Genomic DNA, 19,591 nt, shown 5'->3' on the forward strand with positions numbered 1-19,591 from the left:
TAAAATTTTAGCAGAGATTTATTCATGAAAGGAAACAAAGGGGAAGAAGGGAATAACTGAATCAAGAATCTATCTTGGAAGACTTATATTCATCATAACCTTATCCACCCAGATTTACGTGTCTACATGCTATGCAGAATGGTAACCATTAGATAATCGAGAATCATGAATCTTGAAAAACTGCCTACTAGTTTCACTCTACTTCACAATTTTTTTAAATTTCTTAGTGAGAAATAAAAATGAAAAGGTTTCTGATTGCGCCTTGGTTAAAAAGAATGCTAAATTAATCAGGTGTCTCCATTCCCCACGTACTGCAGTTCATCAGTGTTATGCTCTAACTAGCTTAGCTCATGTGAAGGTACCAGGAGTCTAGCTGTTGCGCATCTACACTAGGCACCCTGGGTACAGCAGACAACAACCTATTTCTTTCCAAGTATCTTCCTATAGACAGTTGGGACTACTGGTATAGGAGGAATTTTTCCAGTGGGTCCGGCAGGTACAGTTTGTGGATGATCTTGTGACAGTTGCGACCCAAGCACTTCCGGACACACAGGCGGCACAGCTGGGAAAGAGCAGGTGGGCCTGCGGGAGGAATCAAAACACACGGTCACAGAGGAGGTGGTAGGAGACGTGCAGGGCCTGCCAGTCAGGCCTCGGGGACCTCCTGACTTGAGCTGACCCTGAGGTGGTGCTGGCTGGGTCCCCACTCACACTCAGAGGGGGGACCTTCATTCTGACAAGGATCCCAGCTCAACAGAGGATCTGGAGAAAGGATACAACCCACTTAGACCCAGTTATAGCCTGCACCTCAGTCTTGGGAGGTCTCAAAGAGCTGTCGTGCCTGTGGCTTTGAGTCCCAAAGGAAAGCAATTTAACCAGGGTCGAAAACATGGTCGAACAGGCTGAATGAGCATTTGGCTGGGATCCTCGGCATGCAGGGGCATTTGTAATGCCCTGTTATTTCCTTTCCTTACTGTATCAACAAAGACTGCTGCAAGTAATTACTGGACTATACGAAGCTTTCCTTTTCAAGAAAATCCTATTGTCACAGCGTCTTGCACCCCATGAGAAATGGTGACTACATGGGCTGAGAGCCAGATAACACTTGGATTGATAATGCCAAGGAGCACCCATGTGCCTGAAAGATACCTGGAGGAGCAGACCATCACCCTTAGTCAAGACCTTAGGAAGCTAGAATGCAAAGTGTCTCTCCTGTCACACAACTAAAGCTCCTCAGAGTGACCTCTGACATAGCTGGTATTCAGTCTTCTAGAGTGAGCAGCTGTATTTATGAAGATGGAAGGCAGAGGAACTTGTTTAGAAGAAATACAGATCTTGGACCTGGAAACATCTTTGATGGAAGGAAACAGGAAATGTGACAGTGGCTATAAACCATATTCTTAGCTAATACTTGTTAAGTCCCCGGTATTTCCAAACTGGGAGCTGTTAGTAGAGATTCAAATCAAAGAACAACCATTAAGGACACGGACTACTGGAAATAATGTAGACCCGTCTTACTCAAAGTGTGGCCTCAGACTGGCAGCATCAGCATCACCTGGGAGCTGGTGGCCACACAGAGTTTGGGGCCCCAGCCCAGAGTTCCCAAATCAGAATCTGCATTTTAAGGAGATTTCCAGGTGATCTGTAAGCACCATGAAGCTTAAGAAGCACTAAAACTATAGACGCAAGCCTCCCACTCGGAAGGTATAAGGTATACAAGACGTGGGGGTGGTTTCACAAAACGGATCTGGTGAGTGAAATTAAACTCTTCCCCATTAGAAACTGTTTCAGAAGATTCAGGATTGTGGCATCAAAACATTAAGAGTGCACACTGGAAATATGGTTACCAAAGAGGAAGGAAGGGAGGGATAAATTAGGACTGTGGGGTTAATACATACACACTAGTATATATAAAACAAGAGAAACAATAAGGACGTCCTGTATAGCACAGGGACCTACACTCAATATTTTACAATAACCAATAAGGGAAAAGAATCTGAAAAAGAATATACATATACATGCATGCTAAGTCACTTCAGTTACATATGACTCTTTGCAACCCTTTGCATGGTAGCCCGCCATGCTCCTCTGTCCATGAGATTCTCCAGGCAAGAATACTGGAGTGGGCTGCCAAGCCCTCCTCCAGGGGATCTTCCCGACCCAGGGATCAAACCCACGTCTCTTACATCTCCTGCACTGGCTGGTGGGTCCTTTACCACTAGTACCACCTGGGAAGCCCATATATATCTATATCTATCAGTACTTTGGCCACCTCATGCGAAGAGTTGCCTCATTGGAAAAGACTCTGATGCTGGGAGGGATTGGGGGCAGGAGGAGAAGGGGACGACAGAGGATGAGATGGCTGGATGGCATCACCGACTCGATGGACATGGGTTTGGGTGAACTCCGGGAGTTGGTGATGGACAGGGAGGCCTGGCGTGCTGCAGTTCATGGGGTCGCAAAGAGTCGGACACGACTGAGCAACTGAACTGAATCTATATTTATACATATATAAATCATTTATATATATATATATATAGAATCATTTTGCTATATACCTGAAACTAACATGGCATTGTAAATTAACAATATGTGTATGCGCTCAGTCATGTCTGACTCTTTGTGACCCCATGGACTATAGCCCACCAGGCTCCTCTGTCCATGGAATTTTCCAGGCAAGCATGCTGGAGCAGGTTGCTATTTCCTTCTCCAGGGAATCTTCCTGACTCAGGGATCAAACCCGAGCCTCCTGCGTCTCTTGCATTGGCAAGTGGGTTCTTTACCACCTGACTCGCCAAGGAAGCCAAAAATCTATAATACTCCAATAATAGTAATAATAAGAGTGCAAGTTAGAATCTTAGTTTTTAGTTAGCATCCTAGTCCTACATTTTAGTAGCTGTGTGACCTTCTGAAAGCCCATCTCTTTGTGCTCCTCTTTTTTCTATTTGAAGCTGGGTTAAAGTACAAGTTACCATAAAGTTCTCATAGCTTTAAGGTCTTGAGAATTCAGTGAGATGCATCAATGTTTCTTTGTCTGACATATGGAAATCTGAATAACTACTATTACTTTAATGGTCTCCTGAGCATACAAATGCTCGGGAGAGGCTCAGATAGTGTTCTCTTTTTATGGCGACCCAGCGTGGTTCTCCGTACAATCTGGGATATCAAGCCTTGTAGAGGCCTGCCTTCCCTCCTCCAGCATCTAGAGATTCATTAGCCCACAGTGGATATGGGCGTGGGGCAATGGGGAGCACAGATTCACTGACTCCCTGAGCTGGAGAACAGGCAAACAACTTCACCATTTAGTCCAGTTTCTGTAAGACACACTCTGTGTCCACTTAACCATATCTAACTCAAATTTTTCTCATTTCCCCTAAATTACCTTCAAGTATTACAAAGCAATCTGCTCAATCATGTGCTTATGCCAGGATACACGGGGCAGTTCCACCTTTTTAAGGTGAAAACAAATTTCTCTCTTTTCTTGTTAATGCACAAACAAAGCCACATACCAGGTGTATGAAAATGTCCCTTTGTTATAAGTGACAAAATTCCGTCCGGCAGTGCTAGAACTTGCCCCCTCCCACGTGCCACTCCCAATTAAAAAGAGGAAAAGGAAATAGGTAAAAGAGTCTACAGGGAGGCAGGAAGGAGAGAGAGTACATGTGCTTGTGGAGGAGAAGTGGATGCCCAGCCCTTCCTTACCTTCCCGGAGCAGGAGTGCCTGCTCCACGCTGCTCTTTGGAGCTGCCAGATCAAGTGCGCTTTGGCCCTGGGCATTTTTGCATTTGAGGTTAGCCCCGTAGTCTATCAGCAGGTGGATGATTTCCACACTGTTCTGCTTGGCGGCAGCATGGAGAGGGGTGTCCAGCCACTGACCATGGTTAACATTGGCTCCTTAAGAAAGCATGTGACCACAATTTAACACTACACGTTAGTGAAGAAACACGACAAGCCTGAAGTATGCTTGCTGTCCATAAAGACATCTTAAACGCCACGACATATTTGACAAATCTTTGAAAATATATGACTGAAGCCTAAACCCTCAGCAATGCCTACTAAGACTGTTTCGAAATATTTTGACAAGAAAAGTATTGAATAATGGTATTTTTATCCTGGAGAAAGAAATGGCAACCCACTCCAATATTTTTTTTTAAAATATAAATTTATTTATTTTAATTGGAGGCTAATTACTTTACAATATTGTATTGGTTTTGCCATACATCAACATGAATCCACCACGGGTGTACACGTGTTCCCCATCCTGAACCCTCCTCCCACCTTCCTCCCCGTACCATCCCTCTGGGTCATCCCAGTGTACCAGTCCCGAGCATCCTGTATCATGCATCGAACCTGGACTGGCGATTCATTTCACATATGATATTATACATGTTTCAATGCCATTCTCCCAATCATCCCACCATCTCCCTCACGTAGAGTCCAAAAGACTGTTCTATACATCTGTGTCTCTTTTGCTGTCTCGCATACAGGGTTATCATTACCATCTTCCTAAATTCCATATAAATGCATTAGTATACTGTATTGGTGTTTTTTTTTTGTTTTTTTTTTTTTTTATTCTTATAAGTCATTTTTGTAACACAATGTTCTTCAAATAATTTGCAAAATTACATTGTAGTTTGTCACTAATGACTTTATTGTGTTTCACCAAATTTTTTCACTATTAGCAGTATTCAAAGTAATTCTGCATTTTTTCAAGCTACCACCTCATCTTCTGCTTTTTCTCCTATTCTTTTTTACTTTTATTGACAAGATTCTACTCATATTTATTTCTTCATGATGCCCATGATTTGTTTCTTATTACTCCTTTCCTGAAAATTCAATATATTTTAGTGGAGGATGAATGGGTGAGAGGAAACCTGAGTCACTGCAATAAATATATTAAAATGTTTATATTTGTCAATTCATTCTTCTTTGGTAGTTGGTACTTTTTGAATAAGCAATGCTGATTAAGGAGCATATTCATGTGCAGTTACTTGGTCATTCTGGTCTTGTTTATTCAATTACTGACAGTATTCAGAAGAGATGTTGGCATATCCAATATTCTTAGAAGAGAACATCTGCAACCTTGATGTACATACTTTCTTTTAAAAGACACAGAAAATCAACATTTACTAACAATAATTTAATCACAAATCCAAAGTTCTAAGAAATCCTAGGCTGGTTTTTTTTTCCTCTCAGTCTTTTTAACTCAGTCCTTCAAAGACATCATCTGTATCTTTGCAATCTCTGGGTTCCTTCACACTCTCTGTTTTCATCTATAGCTTTTCAAACCCTTAATATTTTGCTCCATCCTCACATGTCCCACCTTTTTCTCCAGTGGCCCCTCATGTGCCTCTCTGTGTTAACTCCCATAAGTCTGCAAGGGAATGGAATACCCCTTTCTTTCTTTAATATATTGCAATTTCTGTTCATCATTTTTTGCCTGTGTATCAAGTTGCACAATCATAGAAACATTATTAGCTTTAAATTTCCATCTATTTAATACTTCATTTAATACTTTTTACCTCCCTCTTTGTAAACAATGCAGCCCTGCATGATTGTTCTCTAGTGGGAACATCTAACACCTATATTCTGAGCCAAGCTGTCAATGCTTACTTGTATTGTCAGTTCAGTTCAGGATTTTTTTTTTTTTTCCTTTTGGTGCTCCATAAATGTTGACCACTGAATTAAGACACAAGAGTGACCAACGCATGAAAAGCGAAAGTGAAATCACTCAGTCATCTCCGACTCTTTGCGACCCCATGGACTGTAGCCTACCAGGCTCCTCTGTCCATGGGATTTTCCAGGCAATAGTCCTGGAGCGGATTGCCGTTTCCTTCACCAGGGGATCTTCCCAACCCAGGGATCGAACCCGCGTCTACCGCATTGTAGACAGACGCTTTACCGTCTGAGCCACCAGGGAAGTAACTTCGTGCAAGAATTCCCATTTTTGGGGTGGAAACAGCTACTTTGAATTATCATGGACTCTTCTGGTTACAAGAAATGTGCCTAAAACTGGATAAAAAATGGGAATTAATAAATTACTAAATTAAAAGTTCTAAGGATCTTTCTAGTGTCTTGCATGATAACATCAGGAACTTCATAGTAAGTTTAGTAATCGATATTTATACTTAGATTCCAAGGTGATCTGGTAGAAATAGTCTAAATTCCATATAAATTTTCAGGCCTAACTTTGGCAATTGTTGAAATAGAAAATAATTTCTAAGTCCCTTCCCATTTTTTTTAACATCTTTAATCTACTTAGATTTATCATTTTATCATTGCAAGTAGATTGGAAGTGATTCAAGGTTAATAATTGTGTCTTATATTTCTATATTCAAACAGTTCACAACATTGGGCATGATACAGGAGTTCAGTGAATATTTGATATATTTGCTAATATTTTGTCTACCTCATTGTTAGGAAAACTAAGAAAATAAATCAATATGTAGAAATGTCAATATAGGAAGCAAACATATGTGTTGACTAGCGTAGGATTTTTGGGCGTTGGTGGGAGAACACACAGTTCTTGAGAAATATTTAATAGTAATGTCCAAAGTTTTACTAATGAGTATATTGCTATCTAAGAGAAAATATTTTGTCTATAAATGGTTGGATTATTCATCATTTTTCATCTATCTGCCAGTCAGTTTCACAGTTTTTCACATTTAAGTGAATTTATTTTAATCATATAAATAAAGTATTGAATAGATGTGAATTCCAAACTGATAACTGCACACAGATTCTGTTAGTTAGCACATAAAAATACATACCCTGACTCTTGTAGATATTTGCCTTATTTTTTTTTTTTTTTTCCCCCAGTTTTCTGGAATATTTTCTAAGTGAAACCACTAGGTGGCATTTCAGGGTCTCCAAAGAGCTGCTATTGCTAAGTCGCTTCAGTCGTGTCCGACTCTGTGCGACCCCATAGACGGCAGCCCACCAGGCTCCCCCGTCCCTGGGATTCTCCAGCCTAGAACACTGGAGTGGGTGGCCATTTCCTTCTCCATGTATTGGTGTTTTTCTTTCTGGCTTACTTCACTCTGTATAATAGGCTCCAGTTTCATTCACCTCATTAGAACGGATTCAAATGTATTCTTTTTAATGGCTGAGTAATACTCCATTGTGTATATGTACCACTGCTTTCTTATCCATTCATCTGCTGATGGACATCTAGGTTGCTTCCATGTCCTGGCTATTACAAACAGTGCTGCGATGAACACTGGGGTACACGTGTCTCTTTCCCTTCTGGTTTCCTCAGTGTGTATGCCCAGCGGTGGGATTGCTGGGTCATAAGGCAGTTCTATTTCCAGTTTTTTAAGGAATCTCCACACTGTTCTCCATAGTGGCTGTACTAGTTTGCATTCCCACCAACAGTGTAAGAGGGTTCCCTTTTCTCCACACCCTCTCCAGCATTTATTGCTTGTAGACTTTTGGATAGCAGCCATTCTGACTGGCGTGAAATGGTACCTCAGTGTGGTTTTGATTTGCGTTTCTCTGATAATGCCACTCCAGTATTCTTGCCTGGAGAATCCCATGGACAGAGGAGCCTGGAGGGCGACAGTCCCTGGGGTCGCAGAGTTGGACACAACTGAGCAACTGGCACACACACACAATATCTCATAATGAACAGACATTTGCATACCCTATGACCAGCACTTCATATCAGATATTGTGTGTGATTATTGGTCGCTCAGTTGTGTCCTTCTCCAGGGGACCTCCCTGACCCAGGGATTGAACCTGCATCTCTTATGTCTCCTGCATTGGCAGAGGGGTTCTTTACCACTAGCGCCACCTGGGAAGCCTCAATAGTAGAATGGATAAAGACACTGCACTATATAGATACACATTATGTATTACTCAGCAATGAAACTGAACAACTACAGCTACTTGTAATAACATAAACATATCTTACAAATATAGTTGAGCAAGAGAAGGCAGGTGCAATATTAAACATATGATGCCTGTTATACAAAATTTAAAATATGTAATCTAACTAAACAAAATTCTGATTATTAATGAGAACTTAGGTGGTAAAATTAAAGGGAAAAGGAAATAAATCATTACCATAAAGGCCAAGATGTTAATAACTGTTTCGAAGGAGGTAGGGTAAGTATAGTTTTGGGGAGATGTCACAAGGGGGGACTTGTCTTTGCAATGTTTTATATGTTTTCATGGGTTGGGTTGCAATGGCAGTTGTTTATTACTTTAAGTTACATATTTTCATATATGCACACCTTGCTGTGTGTTATAGTTTGAGAAGCTGAAAAATAAAAGATGTATTTTTAGTAGTAAACTATTGGCAAAACTTTACATATCAGGTTGGCACAACTATGTGAAAAACCATTTGTCATTAACTAATAAAGATGAAGATGTCAATCTAAAAAAAAGATATTTTTAGTCATTTTAAAACTGGAAATAGAACTGCCTTATGACCCAGCAATCTCACTACTGGGCATACACACCGAGGATACCAGAACTGAAAGAGACATGTGTACCCCAATGTTCATCGCAGCACTGTTTATAATAGCCAGGACATGGAAGTAAGCTAGATGTCCATCAGCAGATGAATGGATAAGAAAGCTGTTGTACATATACACAATGGAGTATTACTCAGCCATTAAAAAGAATACATTTCAATCACTTCTAATAAGGTGGATGAAACTGGAGCCTATTATACAGAGTGAAGTAAGCCAGAAAGAAAAACACCAATACAGTATACTAACGCTATATATATATATACACATATACATATATACATATATATACAGTATACTAACTAAATATATGGAATTTAGAAAGATGGTAACGATAACCCTGTATGAGAGACAGCAAAAGAGACACTGATGTATAGAACAGTCTTTTGGACTCTGTGGGAGAGGGAGAGGGTGGGATGATTTGGGAGAATGGCATTGAAACATGTATAATATCATATATGAAATTAATCACCAGTCCAGGTTTGATGCATGATACAGGATGCTCGGGGCTGGTGCACTGGGATGACCCAGAGGGATGGTACGGGGAGGGAGGTGGGAGGGGGTTCAGGATGGGGAACACGTGTACACCCGTGGTGGATTCATGTTGATGTATGGCAAAACCAATACAATATTGTAAAGTAATTAGCCTCTAATTAAAATAAATTTATCGACCCAGAGGGATGGTATGGGGAGGGAGGAGGGAGGAGGGTTCAGATGGGGAACACATGTATACCTGTGGCGGATTCATTTTGATATATGGCAAAACCAATACAATATTGTAAAGTTAAAAAATAAAATTTTTTAAAAAAATTAAAAGAAAAAAATAAATAAAATTTACAAAAGATATTTTTAGTCATTTTAAATGCTTTACTTGCTTTCCCATAAGAACTGTGTGACATTCAAAATTAAATATTTGCAGCTCACTTTAGTAGCTTTTTTTTTTTTTTTTGGCAAAGGACAAAGCTAAGTTTATTTCGTATTAGTATTGAAACTGGAATCAAAAAAAAGTTTAATGAATTAATATAGGGAGTGACAAATGATCAGATCAGATCAGATCAGTTGCTGAGTCGAGTCCGACTCTTTGCGACCCCATGAATCGCAGCACGCCAGGCCTCCCTGTCCATCACCAACTCCCAGAGTTCACTCAGACTCATGTCCATCAAGTCAGTGATGCCATCCAGCCATCTCATCCTCTGTCATCCCCTTCTCCTCCTGCCCCCAATCCCTCCCAGCGTCAGAGTCTTTTCCAATGAGTCAACTCTTCGCATGAGGTGGCCAAAGTACTGGAGTTTCAGCTTTAGCATCATTACTTCCAAAGAAATCCCAGGGCTGATCTCCTTCAGAATGGACTGGTTGGATCTCCTTGCAGTCCAAGGGACTCTCAAGAGTCTTCTCCAACACCACAGTTCAAAAGCATCAATTCTTCGGCGCTCAGCCTTCTTCACGGTCCAACTCTCACATCCATACATGACCACAGGAAAAACCATAGGGGATTAAAAAAAAAAGACAAAAATCTCGGAGAAAAAAAATCCCTATTTAAAGGTTCTTACTATAATCTGTACCTTTATGGCAGTGGCTAAGTTTAGGGAATCTTTAACCAAATAATAGTTTCAAGACCTTTTACTTTTCCTTGGACTCTCAGTTTCTGTATATGTCTTTGAGAATTTAAAAATGACTAAATAATTTAGCAGGATTAATCTAAAGTATTCTATGGGAAGTGTCTGCTAAATTAAAAGACGCTTGCTCCTTGGGAGAAAAGCTATGACAAAACTAGACAGTGTATTAAAAAGCAGAAACATTACTTTGCCGACAAAGGTCTGTCTAGTCAAAGCTATGGTTTCTCCAGTAGTCATGTACAGATATGAGAGATGGACCATAAAGAACGCTGAGTGCTAAAGAATTGACGCTTTTGAACTGTGATGTTGGAGAAGACTCTTGAGAGTCCCTTGGACTGCAAGGAGATCCAACCAGTCCATCCTAAAGGAAATCAGTCCTGAATACTCATTGGAAGGACTAATGCTGAAGCTGAAGCTGAAGCTCCAATATTTTGGCCACCCAATGCGAAGAACTGACTCATTGGAAAAGACCCTGATGCTGGGAAAGATGGAAGGGGACAACAGAGAGAGAAGGGGACAACAGAGGATGAGATGGTTGGATGGCACCAGCAACTCGATGGACATGAGTTTGAGCAAGCTCCGAGAGTTGGTGATGGACAGGGAAGCCTGGCATGCTGCAGTCCATGGGGTTGCAAAGTCGGACACAACTGAGCGATTGAACTGAACTGAACTGATCCTCCTGGTAACCACACCTAGACTGCCCTCTGAGGAACCATCTTCTGTGATTCCCAGCTCCTCTGTTTCCAGCGAAGCTCAACCGCTGCTGTGCAGACTGAAATCTAGGCCTAAGCCAATCTGGTCAGGGTATTCCCTTGGCCACCATGATTGGTTCAGAGATGGGCATGTGACTCAAAAAGAGCCAGTTAAATACAACTGGTTGTTTTCCCCTTGGATTTATGGGAAAGAAACTCTTGCTCTCCCTTGAGGCCCCCAAGGAGAACCACACCAGGTAAATGGAAGCACAACTGAGAACTACAGACACTCATCTCTGAAGTTCCATTTTAAGCACTGAAACATCAAATGCTGTCAGAATTTTGTCCAGCCTGACAAGAACTTAGGCTGTGAAGCCATGGAAAAGCAAGATTATTCAGTTCTTCTCATGAAAAGACTACTGGAAGTTACCTAATTCTAGAAGCTTCTTCACACAGTCAAGCCTCTGGTAGGTGCAAGCCACATACAAGGGAGTTCCGAGGTGAGGCACTTCTTGGTCAATGTTAACATTATTTGCCAGTAGAATCTCCATGCACTCTCTATTACCTGGTAGAACACAAGAAAACTTCACTCAAGGAAGGAAAATATTAACTATTCACAGAATCATTGGTTATCTGGAATGGGCTTTAGAAACAACCTAGATTTTTTTTTTGGTAGCAGAAAAAAATTTGGGAGTGGGGGAAATCTTAGAAATTTCCAAAATAAAACCAATAAAAAAAAGAGCATGCCCATGCATCCCCCACTGAAATTCTTCCTCACAGCCTTTGAGGTACCTCCAACCAAACCAAGGGTTCCAAGGAATACAGATGAAATCACTCTCTATAATAAGTCCCTGGTTTACAGGCAGAGGCTACAAGACCCTGGGGGACAAATGACTCATGCTATTATTACTCTGAAAAGCCAGTGCTCAGATCCAAGGTAGAGAAGGCAATGGCACCCCACTCCAGTACTCTTGCCTGGAAAATCCCATGGACACAGGAAGCTGGTGGGCTGCAGTCCATGGTGTCGCTAAGAGTCGGACACGACTGAGCAACTTCACTTTCACTTTTCATTGTCATGCATTGGAGAAGGAAATGGCAACCCACTCCAGTTTCTTGCCTGGAGAATTCCAGGGACGGGGGAGCCTGGTGGGCTGCCGTCTCTGGGGTCGCACAGGGTCGGACACGACTGAAGCGACTTAGCAGCAGCAGCAGCAGATCCAAGGCCCAACCCTGACCCATCCCTCTCCATTACAAATCTCTCCTCTTCTTTGCCCATGCATGTAAGATTGGGTGGATGGCCATGCCATGCACCTCCTTATTTTGGTTAACCTGGAAGACTCCTGTGAGAATTAATAAAAAGCTTAAAGTATAAAATCTATTCAAATGCACTTTAGTGGCTAAGTTTAGCAGCTAACAAGAACTATATAAGCAAGAAATATCCTTCGAGAGTTGGCCCCATTAATAGACAGACATGATTAATTTGAAGCATATGAACGATTTGTTTGGGAGCAATTGCTTCTGAGGTATTGACGGGAGTTTTACAAAGAGTTTGTTCTTTTTTGAAGATTTAAATGTTTCCTTAAAAAAAAATCTTATTGTTGATTAGCTTAACCAACCTTTTCTTTATAGATGACATAAAAGTAAGCTTCATCAAGCCTGCTTGATTTATCACAAATTCTGAATTAAGCATAATTATGCATTAAACCTATAAATAAAGATTCTGCAAATTCAAAACTATTTGTTCAACTAAGTAATTTTATACCTGGATTATAGCATTACTCTGTCAAAGTAGTAACTCAGACTGACCGCCCCCCTCCACTTGTTCATAGAGGTTTAAAGCTATAAGAATTCAGAAATAATATCTACTCAGGACCTAAAACTGCCTGGTAAATACAGTGCATCTAATAAACATTTTAAAATAATTCCTGTCCCTTTTTTACAGAAGAAATTGAATCTAGCTTGAGTTAAATTTAAGTATTCTCAGGAAGATTTTTAGTCAAATGACTGGCACTAATATAGTATCTAGAATAATAAATTTGCTATTTTTTCTTCTGTTCTGTGGACATTGGGCCCTAACATGTTGTTATGACACAGAAAAAAATGTGAGGAGACACATGAACTCATTGTTTACGATAAGTATATATATATGTATGTGTATATATATATGTCACACACATAGATACCAAGCACTCCATATATAACCATCTAAACACTGCAGAACTACTTAATTCAAACCATTCCCAATATTTATCCATTTTAAAACTTGTGGATGGAAATGCAAATAACAGATTAAACTTTACTTCAAATCAAAATTTAAAACATTTTAAACACTTTCATTTCATTTCCAGAATAGACTATTTCCCTACAACTTAAAGGACTTACTTTAAGTTTGGGAAATAATCAGCATCAATTATTAAGAAATGTTTATCAAATATGTATAGGACATCAAAACCATAGAGATTTTACATTGAGATTTGGGGATTTTGTATCATTTATAGTGTGTGTTTGTGTGTGTGTGTTGTGTGTGCGTGCATACTCAGTCATGTCTGATTCTTTGCAATCCCATAAACTATAGCCCACCAGGCTCCTCTGTCCATGGGATTTTCCAGGCAAGAATACTGGAGTGGGTTGCCACTTCCTTCTCCAGGAGTTCTTCCCAACCCAGGGAACAAACCAAGTCTTTGTCATTGCAAGAGGATTCTTTACCACTGTGCCACCTGGGAAGCCCTATCATTGATAGTAATCCTCTGCAAAAAAATAATAATAATAATAATTTTACCAAGTGACAGGTTTAACAACCTAGGACAAATCTTTCATTACTGCCTTTTGAAATACTTTAATCCTCATTATACCAGCACAAATCACTGTTCTACAGTGTTCTAACTTCTCCATTGTATTTCTCTTTTTTAATTAAAATTTTTAAAAAACTTTGATTGTACTACACAGCTTGCAGGATCTCAGTTCCCAACCAGGGACTGAACCTGGGCCCCAGCAGTGAAAGAGCCGATGCCACCTAAGCACTATGCCACCAGTCAACTCCCTCCACTGTACTTCTGATCTCAATATAAGAGAACATCTCCACTGCTGGTTAACAGAAATGGTGTTCTTTGGGTGTTAGCTCTGACAAATGGTGTCGGCCTTTCGATGGCTCTTCTTGTTCACGTCTAGTCTATGCACATAGGTATCTATTTGGCTAAGTCAGGTCTTAGTTGTGGCATGCAGAATCTTTAGTTGCGGCACATGGATGTAGCTCCCTGACCAGGGATTGAACTCAGGCCATCAGAACCAGGAGCCCAGAATCTCAGTCACTAAACCACCAGGGAAGTCTCTGCACATCGTTTTCTAATTCCTTAATTTCACTCTTTCCATCATTTCTATGAGAATATAGAAATCTAGAGTCCATTCAAGGTTTCCAATGGCATGTTTTTTAAAGCTGGAACTTTTTTTTCAAGAACTAATGACCTCGAGAGTCATCAGCTCATCTAGAATATATTGCTTGTTGTGGACGGTCACCTTTAATCTTCCATTAGAGAAACAATTAGCCTGGGCTTTCAGACACTTTTATAATTAATTTTATACTCGTGGTTGATGTTTTACGGGCTTTGGGGCATGAGCTGTTCTTTTCTAGTGAGGACAGAGACAGAAATACAGCACAATTCATGGAAGTTACCCCTGTACGCGTAACTCCACCAGCTCCCACCCAAACACCAGCAAAGAGCCTCAAGTAAGGCCGACTGAGAGACTGAGCCCAGGAAACAGGACATCTGAGGCAGACAGCCATTGCCAGTTCTAAGAAAGGCTATGTCATTCCCCGGTGTTATTTCCTATTGAAGTTACTGCTGTAGGATTCAGTAAGCCACACCTAGTCTCCTGGTGAAGAAGGTCTGGGAGATCCTTGCAAGGTGAACACTCTACCCTTGATTCATGCAGACTGAAGGGAGCCCCTCGATGTTGTGAGTGTGATGCGATGCCTCATTTACCTCTCTTTACTGCCTCGTGGATGGGTGAGGCCAGGTGCACCTCGAGCTGGGCCTTGGCGCCAAACTCCAGCAGCACGTTGACACACGCAGCACTGCCACTGCAGCAAGCGTTAAAGAGGGGCGTGGCTCCGTGAACTGTCACCCCATTGACCTAACGATGGCAAAGAGAGAACCAGACAGTTTGCACTTTCTTTCTCACCGTCTCCCAGTGTGCATTCCTATGTAACTGCGTGGGGAAACGTGCCATGCTGGCCAATGAGTGCGACAACTCGATGTCCTTACAGTATTGTGTTTTTTAGGTACCAGCAGTCTATCAACTGTCACCTATAAATAGCATCACAAGTGGGGCAAAAGGGGTCAGTTTTTTAAATGTATTCAGAGGTACTCTAGAGCTTCTTAGGAGCCTCCTGGCTATTGAGGAGTGGTCCTATATTGGGGTGTAGAACATGGTCTCTGGAACAACTATCGCTGGTGTTCAGATCCCAGGTCTCTTTTATGTGCTCAGAGATCTTGCTTGGGATAGTAGCCTCCAGTGCCTGGGTTTCCTTATCTGTAAAATGAGGACCATAAAAGAAATGACCTCATGAGGTTACTGGGTGGATCAGCTGAGTTCCTATATGTGAAACACCTAGAACATTGCCTGGTGCCCAGTAAGCATTCAATAAACATCTGCAACAACAATTATCTCCACTTTCCATTCATATGGAGCTGACTCCCCCTCCCAGTCATGAACAAACACATCAGGAATGGAAAGTACTATAGCAATCATCCAGTGTACGGTCCCAGAATCTGTGCTTACAAAAAAATCTCCTCAGTGATTCCCCCATAGTTCTTTCTTGCCACAGATTTCCTTTCTGGTCTATTATAATCCACACAAATTGCATATGCCAAAATGACTCCTGAAGAGATTGTGACCAGGCAAAATACACAAAGAAAATAGCCACCAACATGGTGTCTTTACACAGATGTAGAGAACAGTCTTTTGGACTCCGTGGGAGAAAGTGAGGGTGGGATGATACGTGAGAATAGCAATGAAACATGTATATTATCATATGTGAAACAGATCGCCAGTCCAGGTTTGATGCATGAGACAGGGTGCTCAGGGCCGGTGCACTGGGATGACCCCTGAGGACACCTATGGCTGATTCATGTCAATGTATGGCAAAAACCACTACATACTGTAAAGTAATTAGCCTGCAATTAAAATAAATAAATTAAGTAAAAAAAACAACCCATGGTGTCTTTAACCAACCTCAGTGCCTTCCAGAGATCAAACTGTCTTGTTTCAGAAACAAGATTATTTCCCCACAATGCCAGGATAGCCCCCATTGAATTGGAAAGTTAAATAAGATACTAAGATGGCAGAGACAAACAAGGACAGGGACAAGTGTAGGTAAATTCATACACTCTAGGGATTCCTGGGATGTTGTGATTAATCAGATGGGGAGATGGAAGAATGAAGATGACTTCATGTTTGGGGCTGCAAATCCAAGAGAAGGAGCTGGTCCTAGAGGGAAGATCATGATAAGCACAGTTTCAGATGCACCAAGCTCAAGGTACCCGTGGAACTGCCAATTTTGAGGAATTTTCTATTAATAAATCAAATTTCTCTTATTCCTCTCTTATTCTGATCTGTATGTTAAACAAGATAATATTTACTGACTGTTCCCTTATGAGACTGCCAAAGACAAGAGACTATGTTGTTCTCTTTTCTTTGTCCCCCACAGAACCTCCAAGAGGCTCCTCAATTTCTCACCTGTGACTCCAGTCACCTAGCTTGACAGGAAATGGCCCCCACCCAACCTTGCCCCCAGAGAACCTAAGGAACATACACAACCACTGTGGCATCAGGAAAATCACTGCCTAAGGACGATTGTTACATTCAGTTCTACGAGTTGAAACCCAACTTCCATATAAAATGCAAAGACTTATCTTCATTAAGCACTTAAAAACGTTACAGTTCACAAAGAAAAGAATATAAGGGCTGAGTTTAAAAATGAAATTAACATCAAAACAATATCTGGTGCTAATGCAACACTGTAAATCATATCCTCCAATCAAAATTTTTAAAAATCAGTATCTGGTAACTAAAGGTCACTGAGATTTTAACAAGTATTAAATTCATAAATCTATTCTGATATCTGTACTACATACAGCCCCCCTCAGTCACTCCTTGAAAAGGAGAGAATTTTAAAGTTCACTTTGTACTGCTTTTCCATGGTACTATTTTATTACAAGCTCATTTAGTCTGCTAATTTTGCTCAATAAAAATCGTTGTGGGTGTACAATGCTGAATTAAAAGTGGTTTTTCTTCTTTTAAAGGTTTTTAAAATAAATTTTCCAAGATCAGTTTTCAAATGACTTTCACTCGGGCTGTTTTTTTTACCCCCAAGTTAATATCAGTTTTGAATGAGTTCTGTGAATTACCTCATCTGAACATTTGCACAGGGACATCGAGGCCATAGCTCAGTTGGTAAGGAATCTGCCTGCAATGCAAGAGACCCAGTGTCGATTCCTGGGTTGGGAAGATCCCCTGGAGAAGGAAATGGCAACCCACTCCAGTATTCTTGCCTGGAGAATCCCATGGACAGATGAGCCTGACGGGCTACAGTCTGTGGGGTTGCAAGAGTTGGACACAACTTAGCAACTAAACTACTACTACTAAAGAGGCTGAAGAAAGGAATATACCAGCAGTATTTTCCTGACCATCCAAGAACATGTGCCCAGATGGGCCAGGCCTGCACACCCCACTGCAGATAAGCGCATTCTGGAAGGTGATGGGTCTTTAGGGATTAGAAGCTGTCCCAGGGCACCGAACCCACAGGCAGGGCTGCTACTCACGTGGGCACCGTTCTCCAGTAAGGCCTTAGCGCAGGCCACATGTCCACCAAGGCACGCCTCATGGAGAGAAGAGACCCGGTTAATTGTTACCAGGTTCACATTGACGCCCTACAATTAGGAGAGAAGTGGGTTAAAGGCTGTGTCAGCAGTAAGAATGGAAACAAGGTTGCGGGTCTTGTTGGTCAAGTGTTCAGACTGCAGATACCATCTAGAGAGGAGTAGAGGCCATGACCAGGGAAATCGAAACATGGCTAGGAGCCTCTGATTCACTGATTCAGCAAAAGTTCATTCAGTACTCTGGACCGGGCGATGTGCCAGCATTTGGGGCTTCAAAGCTTATAACACGGATCTCTCTCCTCTAAGAGCTTAGTGGGGAGACAGAAATCGTGGTGGGGTAGGGTGGGGTGGGGAAACCCAGCCAGAACACTGCTATTCATATATTGGCTGCAGACCTTCCACAGCTAAACAGACTTGACAGGCACCTTGTTCCCTGTAAGACATGCACCCTGTTTGGTAATCAAGGACTTTCTGGCTCCCTTCTTCATCTCGTACTTCTTCCTTCATCTTCCTCATCTACCCACTTCCCCTTTCTTCCTCCGCCTCTGTCACGTGTAGACTCTTTCTGATCCAGGTGGCAGAGTCCCGGGAGGGGGGGAGGTGCGTACAACTGGATTTGGCACAGAAGGATGCCGCTCAGGCTCAAGAGTAGTCAGTACAGCAGACAGTGCTCCCGGGATTCCGGTGCTGTAGTAGCAGTGATGCTGATCGTCACACCTCCACTGACACTCATCTCCTTCCTCAGATCCCAACATCTACGCCCAGCCCTAGCACGTCTGCCCTCCCATCCTGCTGTGCTCCACTTTCCTCCCCTTGGAGTCCACGTGAGAGATGCTAGGCTCAACCTAGCTGCCAGCCAGTGCTGACTTCATGCCCTGATTCTATTTTTTTGGGGGGGAGGGGGCTGCACTGTGGCATATGGGAACTTAGTTCCCCAACCAGGGGCTGAACCTGCGCCCCATGCTCCCTGTATTGGAAGTACGGAGTCAGCCACTGGACTGCCAGGGAAATCCCCATGTCTTGATTCTAACAACTTAGTCCTTACCGCTTTCCCATGATCACCATGGGGAGAAGTCTTTAGTCTGTAAAAGCATTTAGGTTCTGCCAGGACCCAGTCAAGTTGTGCTTTTGATTTCCTGCCTCATAACTGACCTACTGAAACCCTCCAAAACCCAGTGCATGATCCTGAACCCCAAAGCCCAATCTTTTCCCACCCCTCTTATCAGACCTCCATGGTGCTGGCTGCATCCCTCCAGTGGCCAGCAGCTGGGACTGCCCACTGTACCTCCCTGGTCTGTCTATGTTTATGTCCTGAATGTGACGTCATTACCCGAGATGTGCTATGTATTTACAATTGGATATCTAATACAAGGTTTCTTTTCCTTTTCCCATATATATTTTAATTTTAAGAAAATAAAAATTACAGCATGTTAAAAAGTAGTCCACAAGAAATTTCCTGGCAGACCAGTGGTTAAGACTCCGTGCTTTCACTGCTGAGTGCCCCCTCCAACCTCGCTCCCAGTTCAATCCCTGGTCGGGCAACCAGAATCCCGCAAGCCCTGGAGCTTGGCCCAAAATAGTCCACAAGGTGGCAGCAGTGTGCTAGGAAAAAAACACTGGTCCTGTGCAAACTCTCAGAATCCCTGGACTTGTACAATGCTGGAACTCTTGAGAGTCCCTTGGACTGCAAGGAGATCCAACCAGTCCATCCTAAAGGAAATCAGTCCTGAATATTTATTGGAAGGACTGATGCTGAAGCTCCAATACTTTGGCCACCTGATGCGAAGAGCTGACTCCTCAGAAAAGACCCTGATGCTGAGAGAGACTGAGGGCAGGGGAAGAAGGGGACGACAGAGGATGAGGTGGTTGGATGGCATCGACTCGATGGACATAGGTTTGAGCAAGTTCCGTGAGTTGGTGATGGACAGGGA

The 19,591-nt window shown here is 42.0% G+C and overlaps 1 protein-coding gene across 6 annotated transcripts in view; it reads right to left on the reverse strand.

Moving 5' to 3' along the window:
- Window positions 1-19,591, reverse strand: part of ASB11 (ankyrin repeat and SOCS box containing 11) — a 48,451-nt gene continuing 28,860 nt past the window's right edge. For all 6 annotated transcript variants that reach the window (XM_055565478.1, XM_055565474.1, XM_055565476.1 and 3 more), the window contains 5 exons: window positions 17,604-17,711; window positions 14,763-14,913; window positions 11,213-11,347; window positions 3,703-3,894; window positions 1-582 (listed from right to left, as the gene is read on the reverse strand). In XM_055565478.1, the coding sequence (XP_055421453.1) occupies window positions 458-582; window positions 3,703-3,894; window positions 11,213-11,347; window positions 14,763-14,913; window positions 17,604-17,711 (711 nt within the window). In that variant the 3' untranslated portion in view covers window positions 1-457. The remainder of the gene's footprint in view (window positions 583-3,702; window positions 3,895-11,212; window positions 11,348-14,762; window positions 14,914-17,603; window positions 17,712-19,591) is intronic.

The sequence above is a fragment of the Bubalus kerabau genome, chromosome X, assembly GCF_029407905.1.
Source record: "Bubalus kerabau isolate K-KA32 ecotype Philippines breed swamp buffalo chromosome X, PCC_UOA_SB_1v2, whole genome shotgun sequence".
Classification (NCBI taxonomy): domain Eukaryota; kingdom Metazoa; phylum Chordata; class Mammalia; order Artiodactyla; family Bovidae; genus Bubalus; species Bubalus kerabau.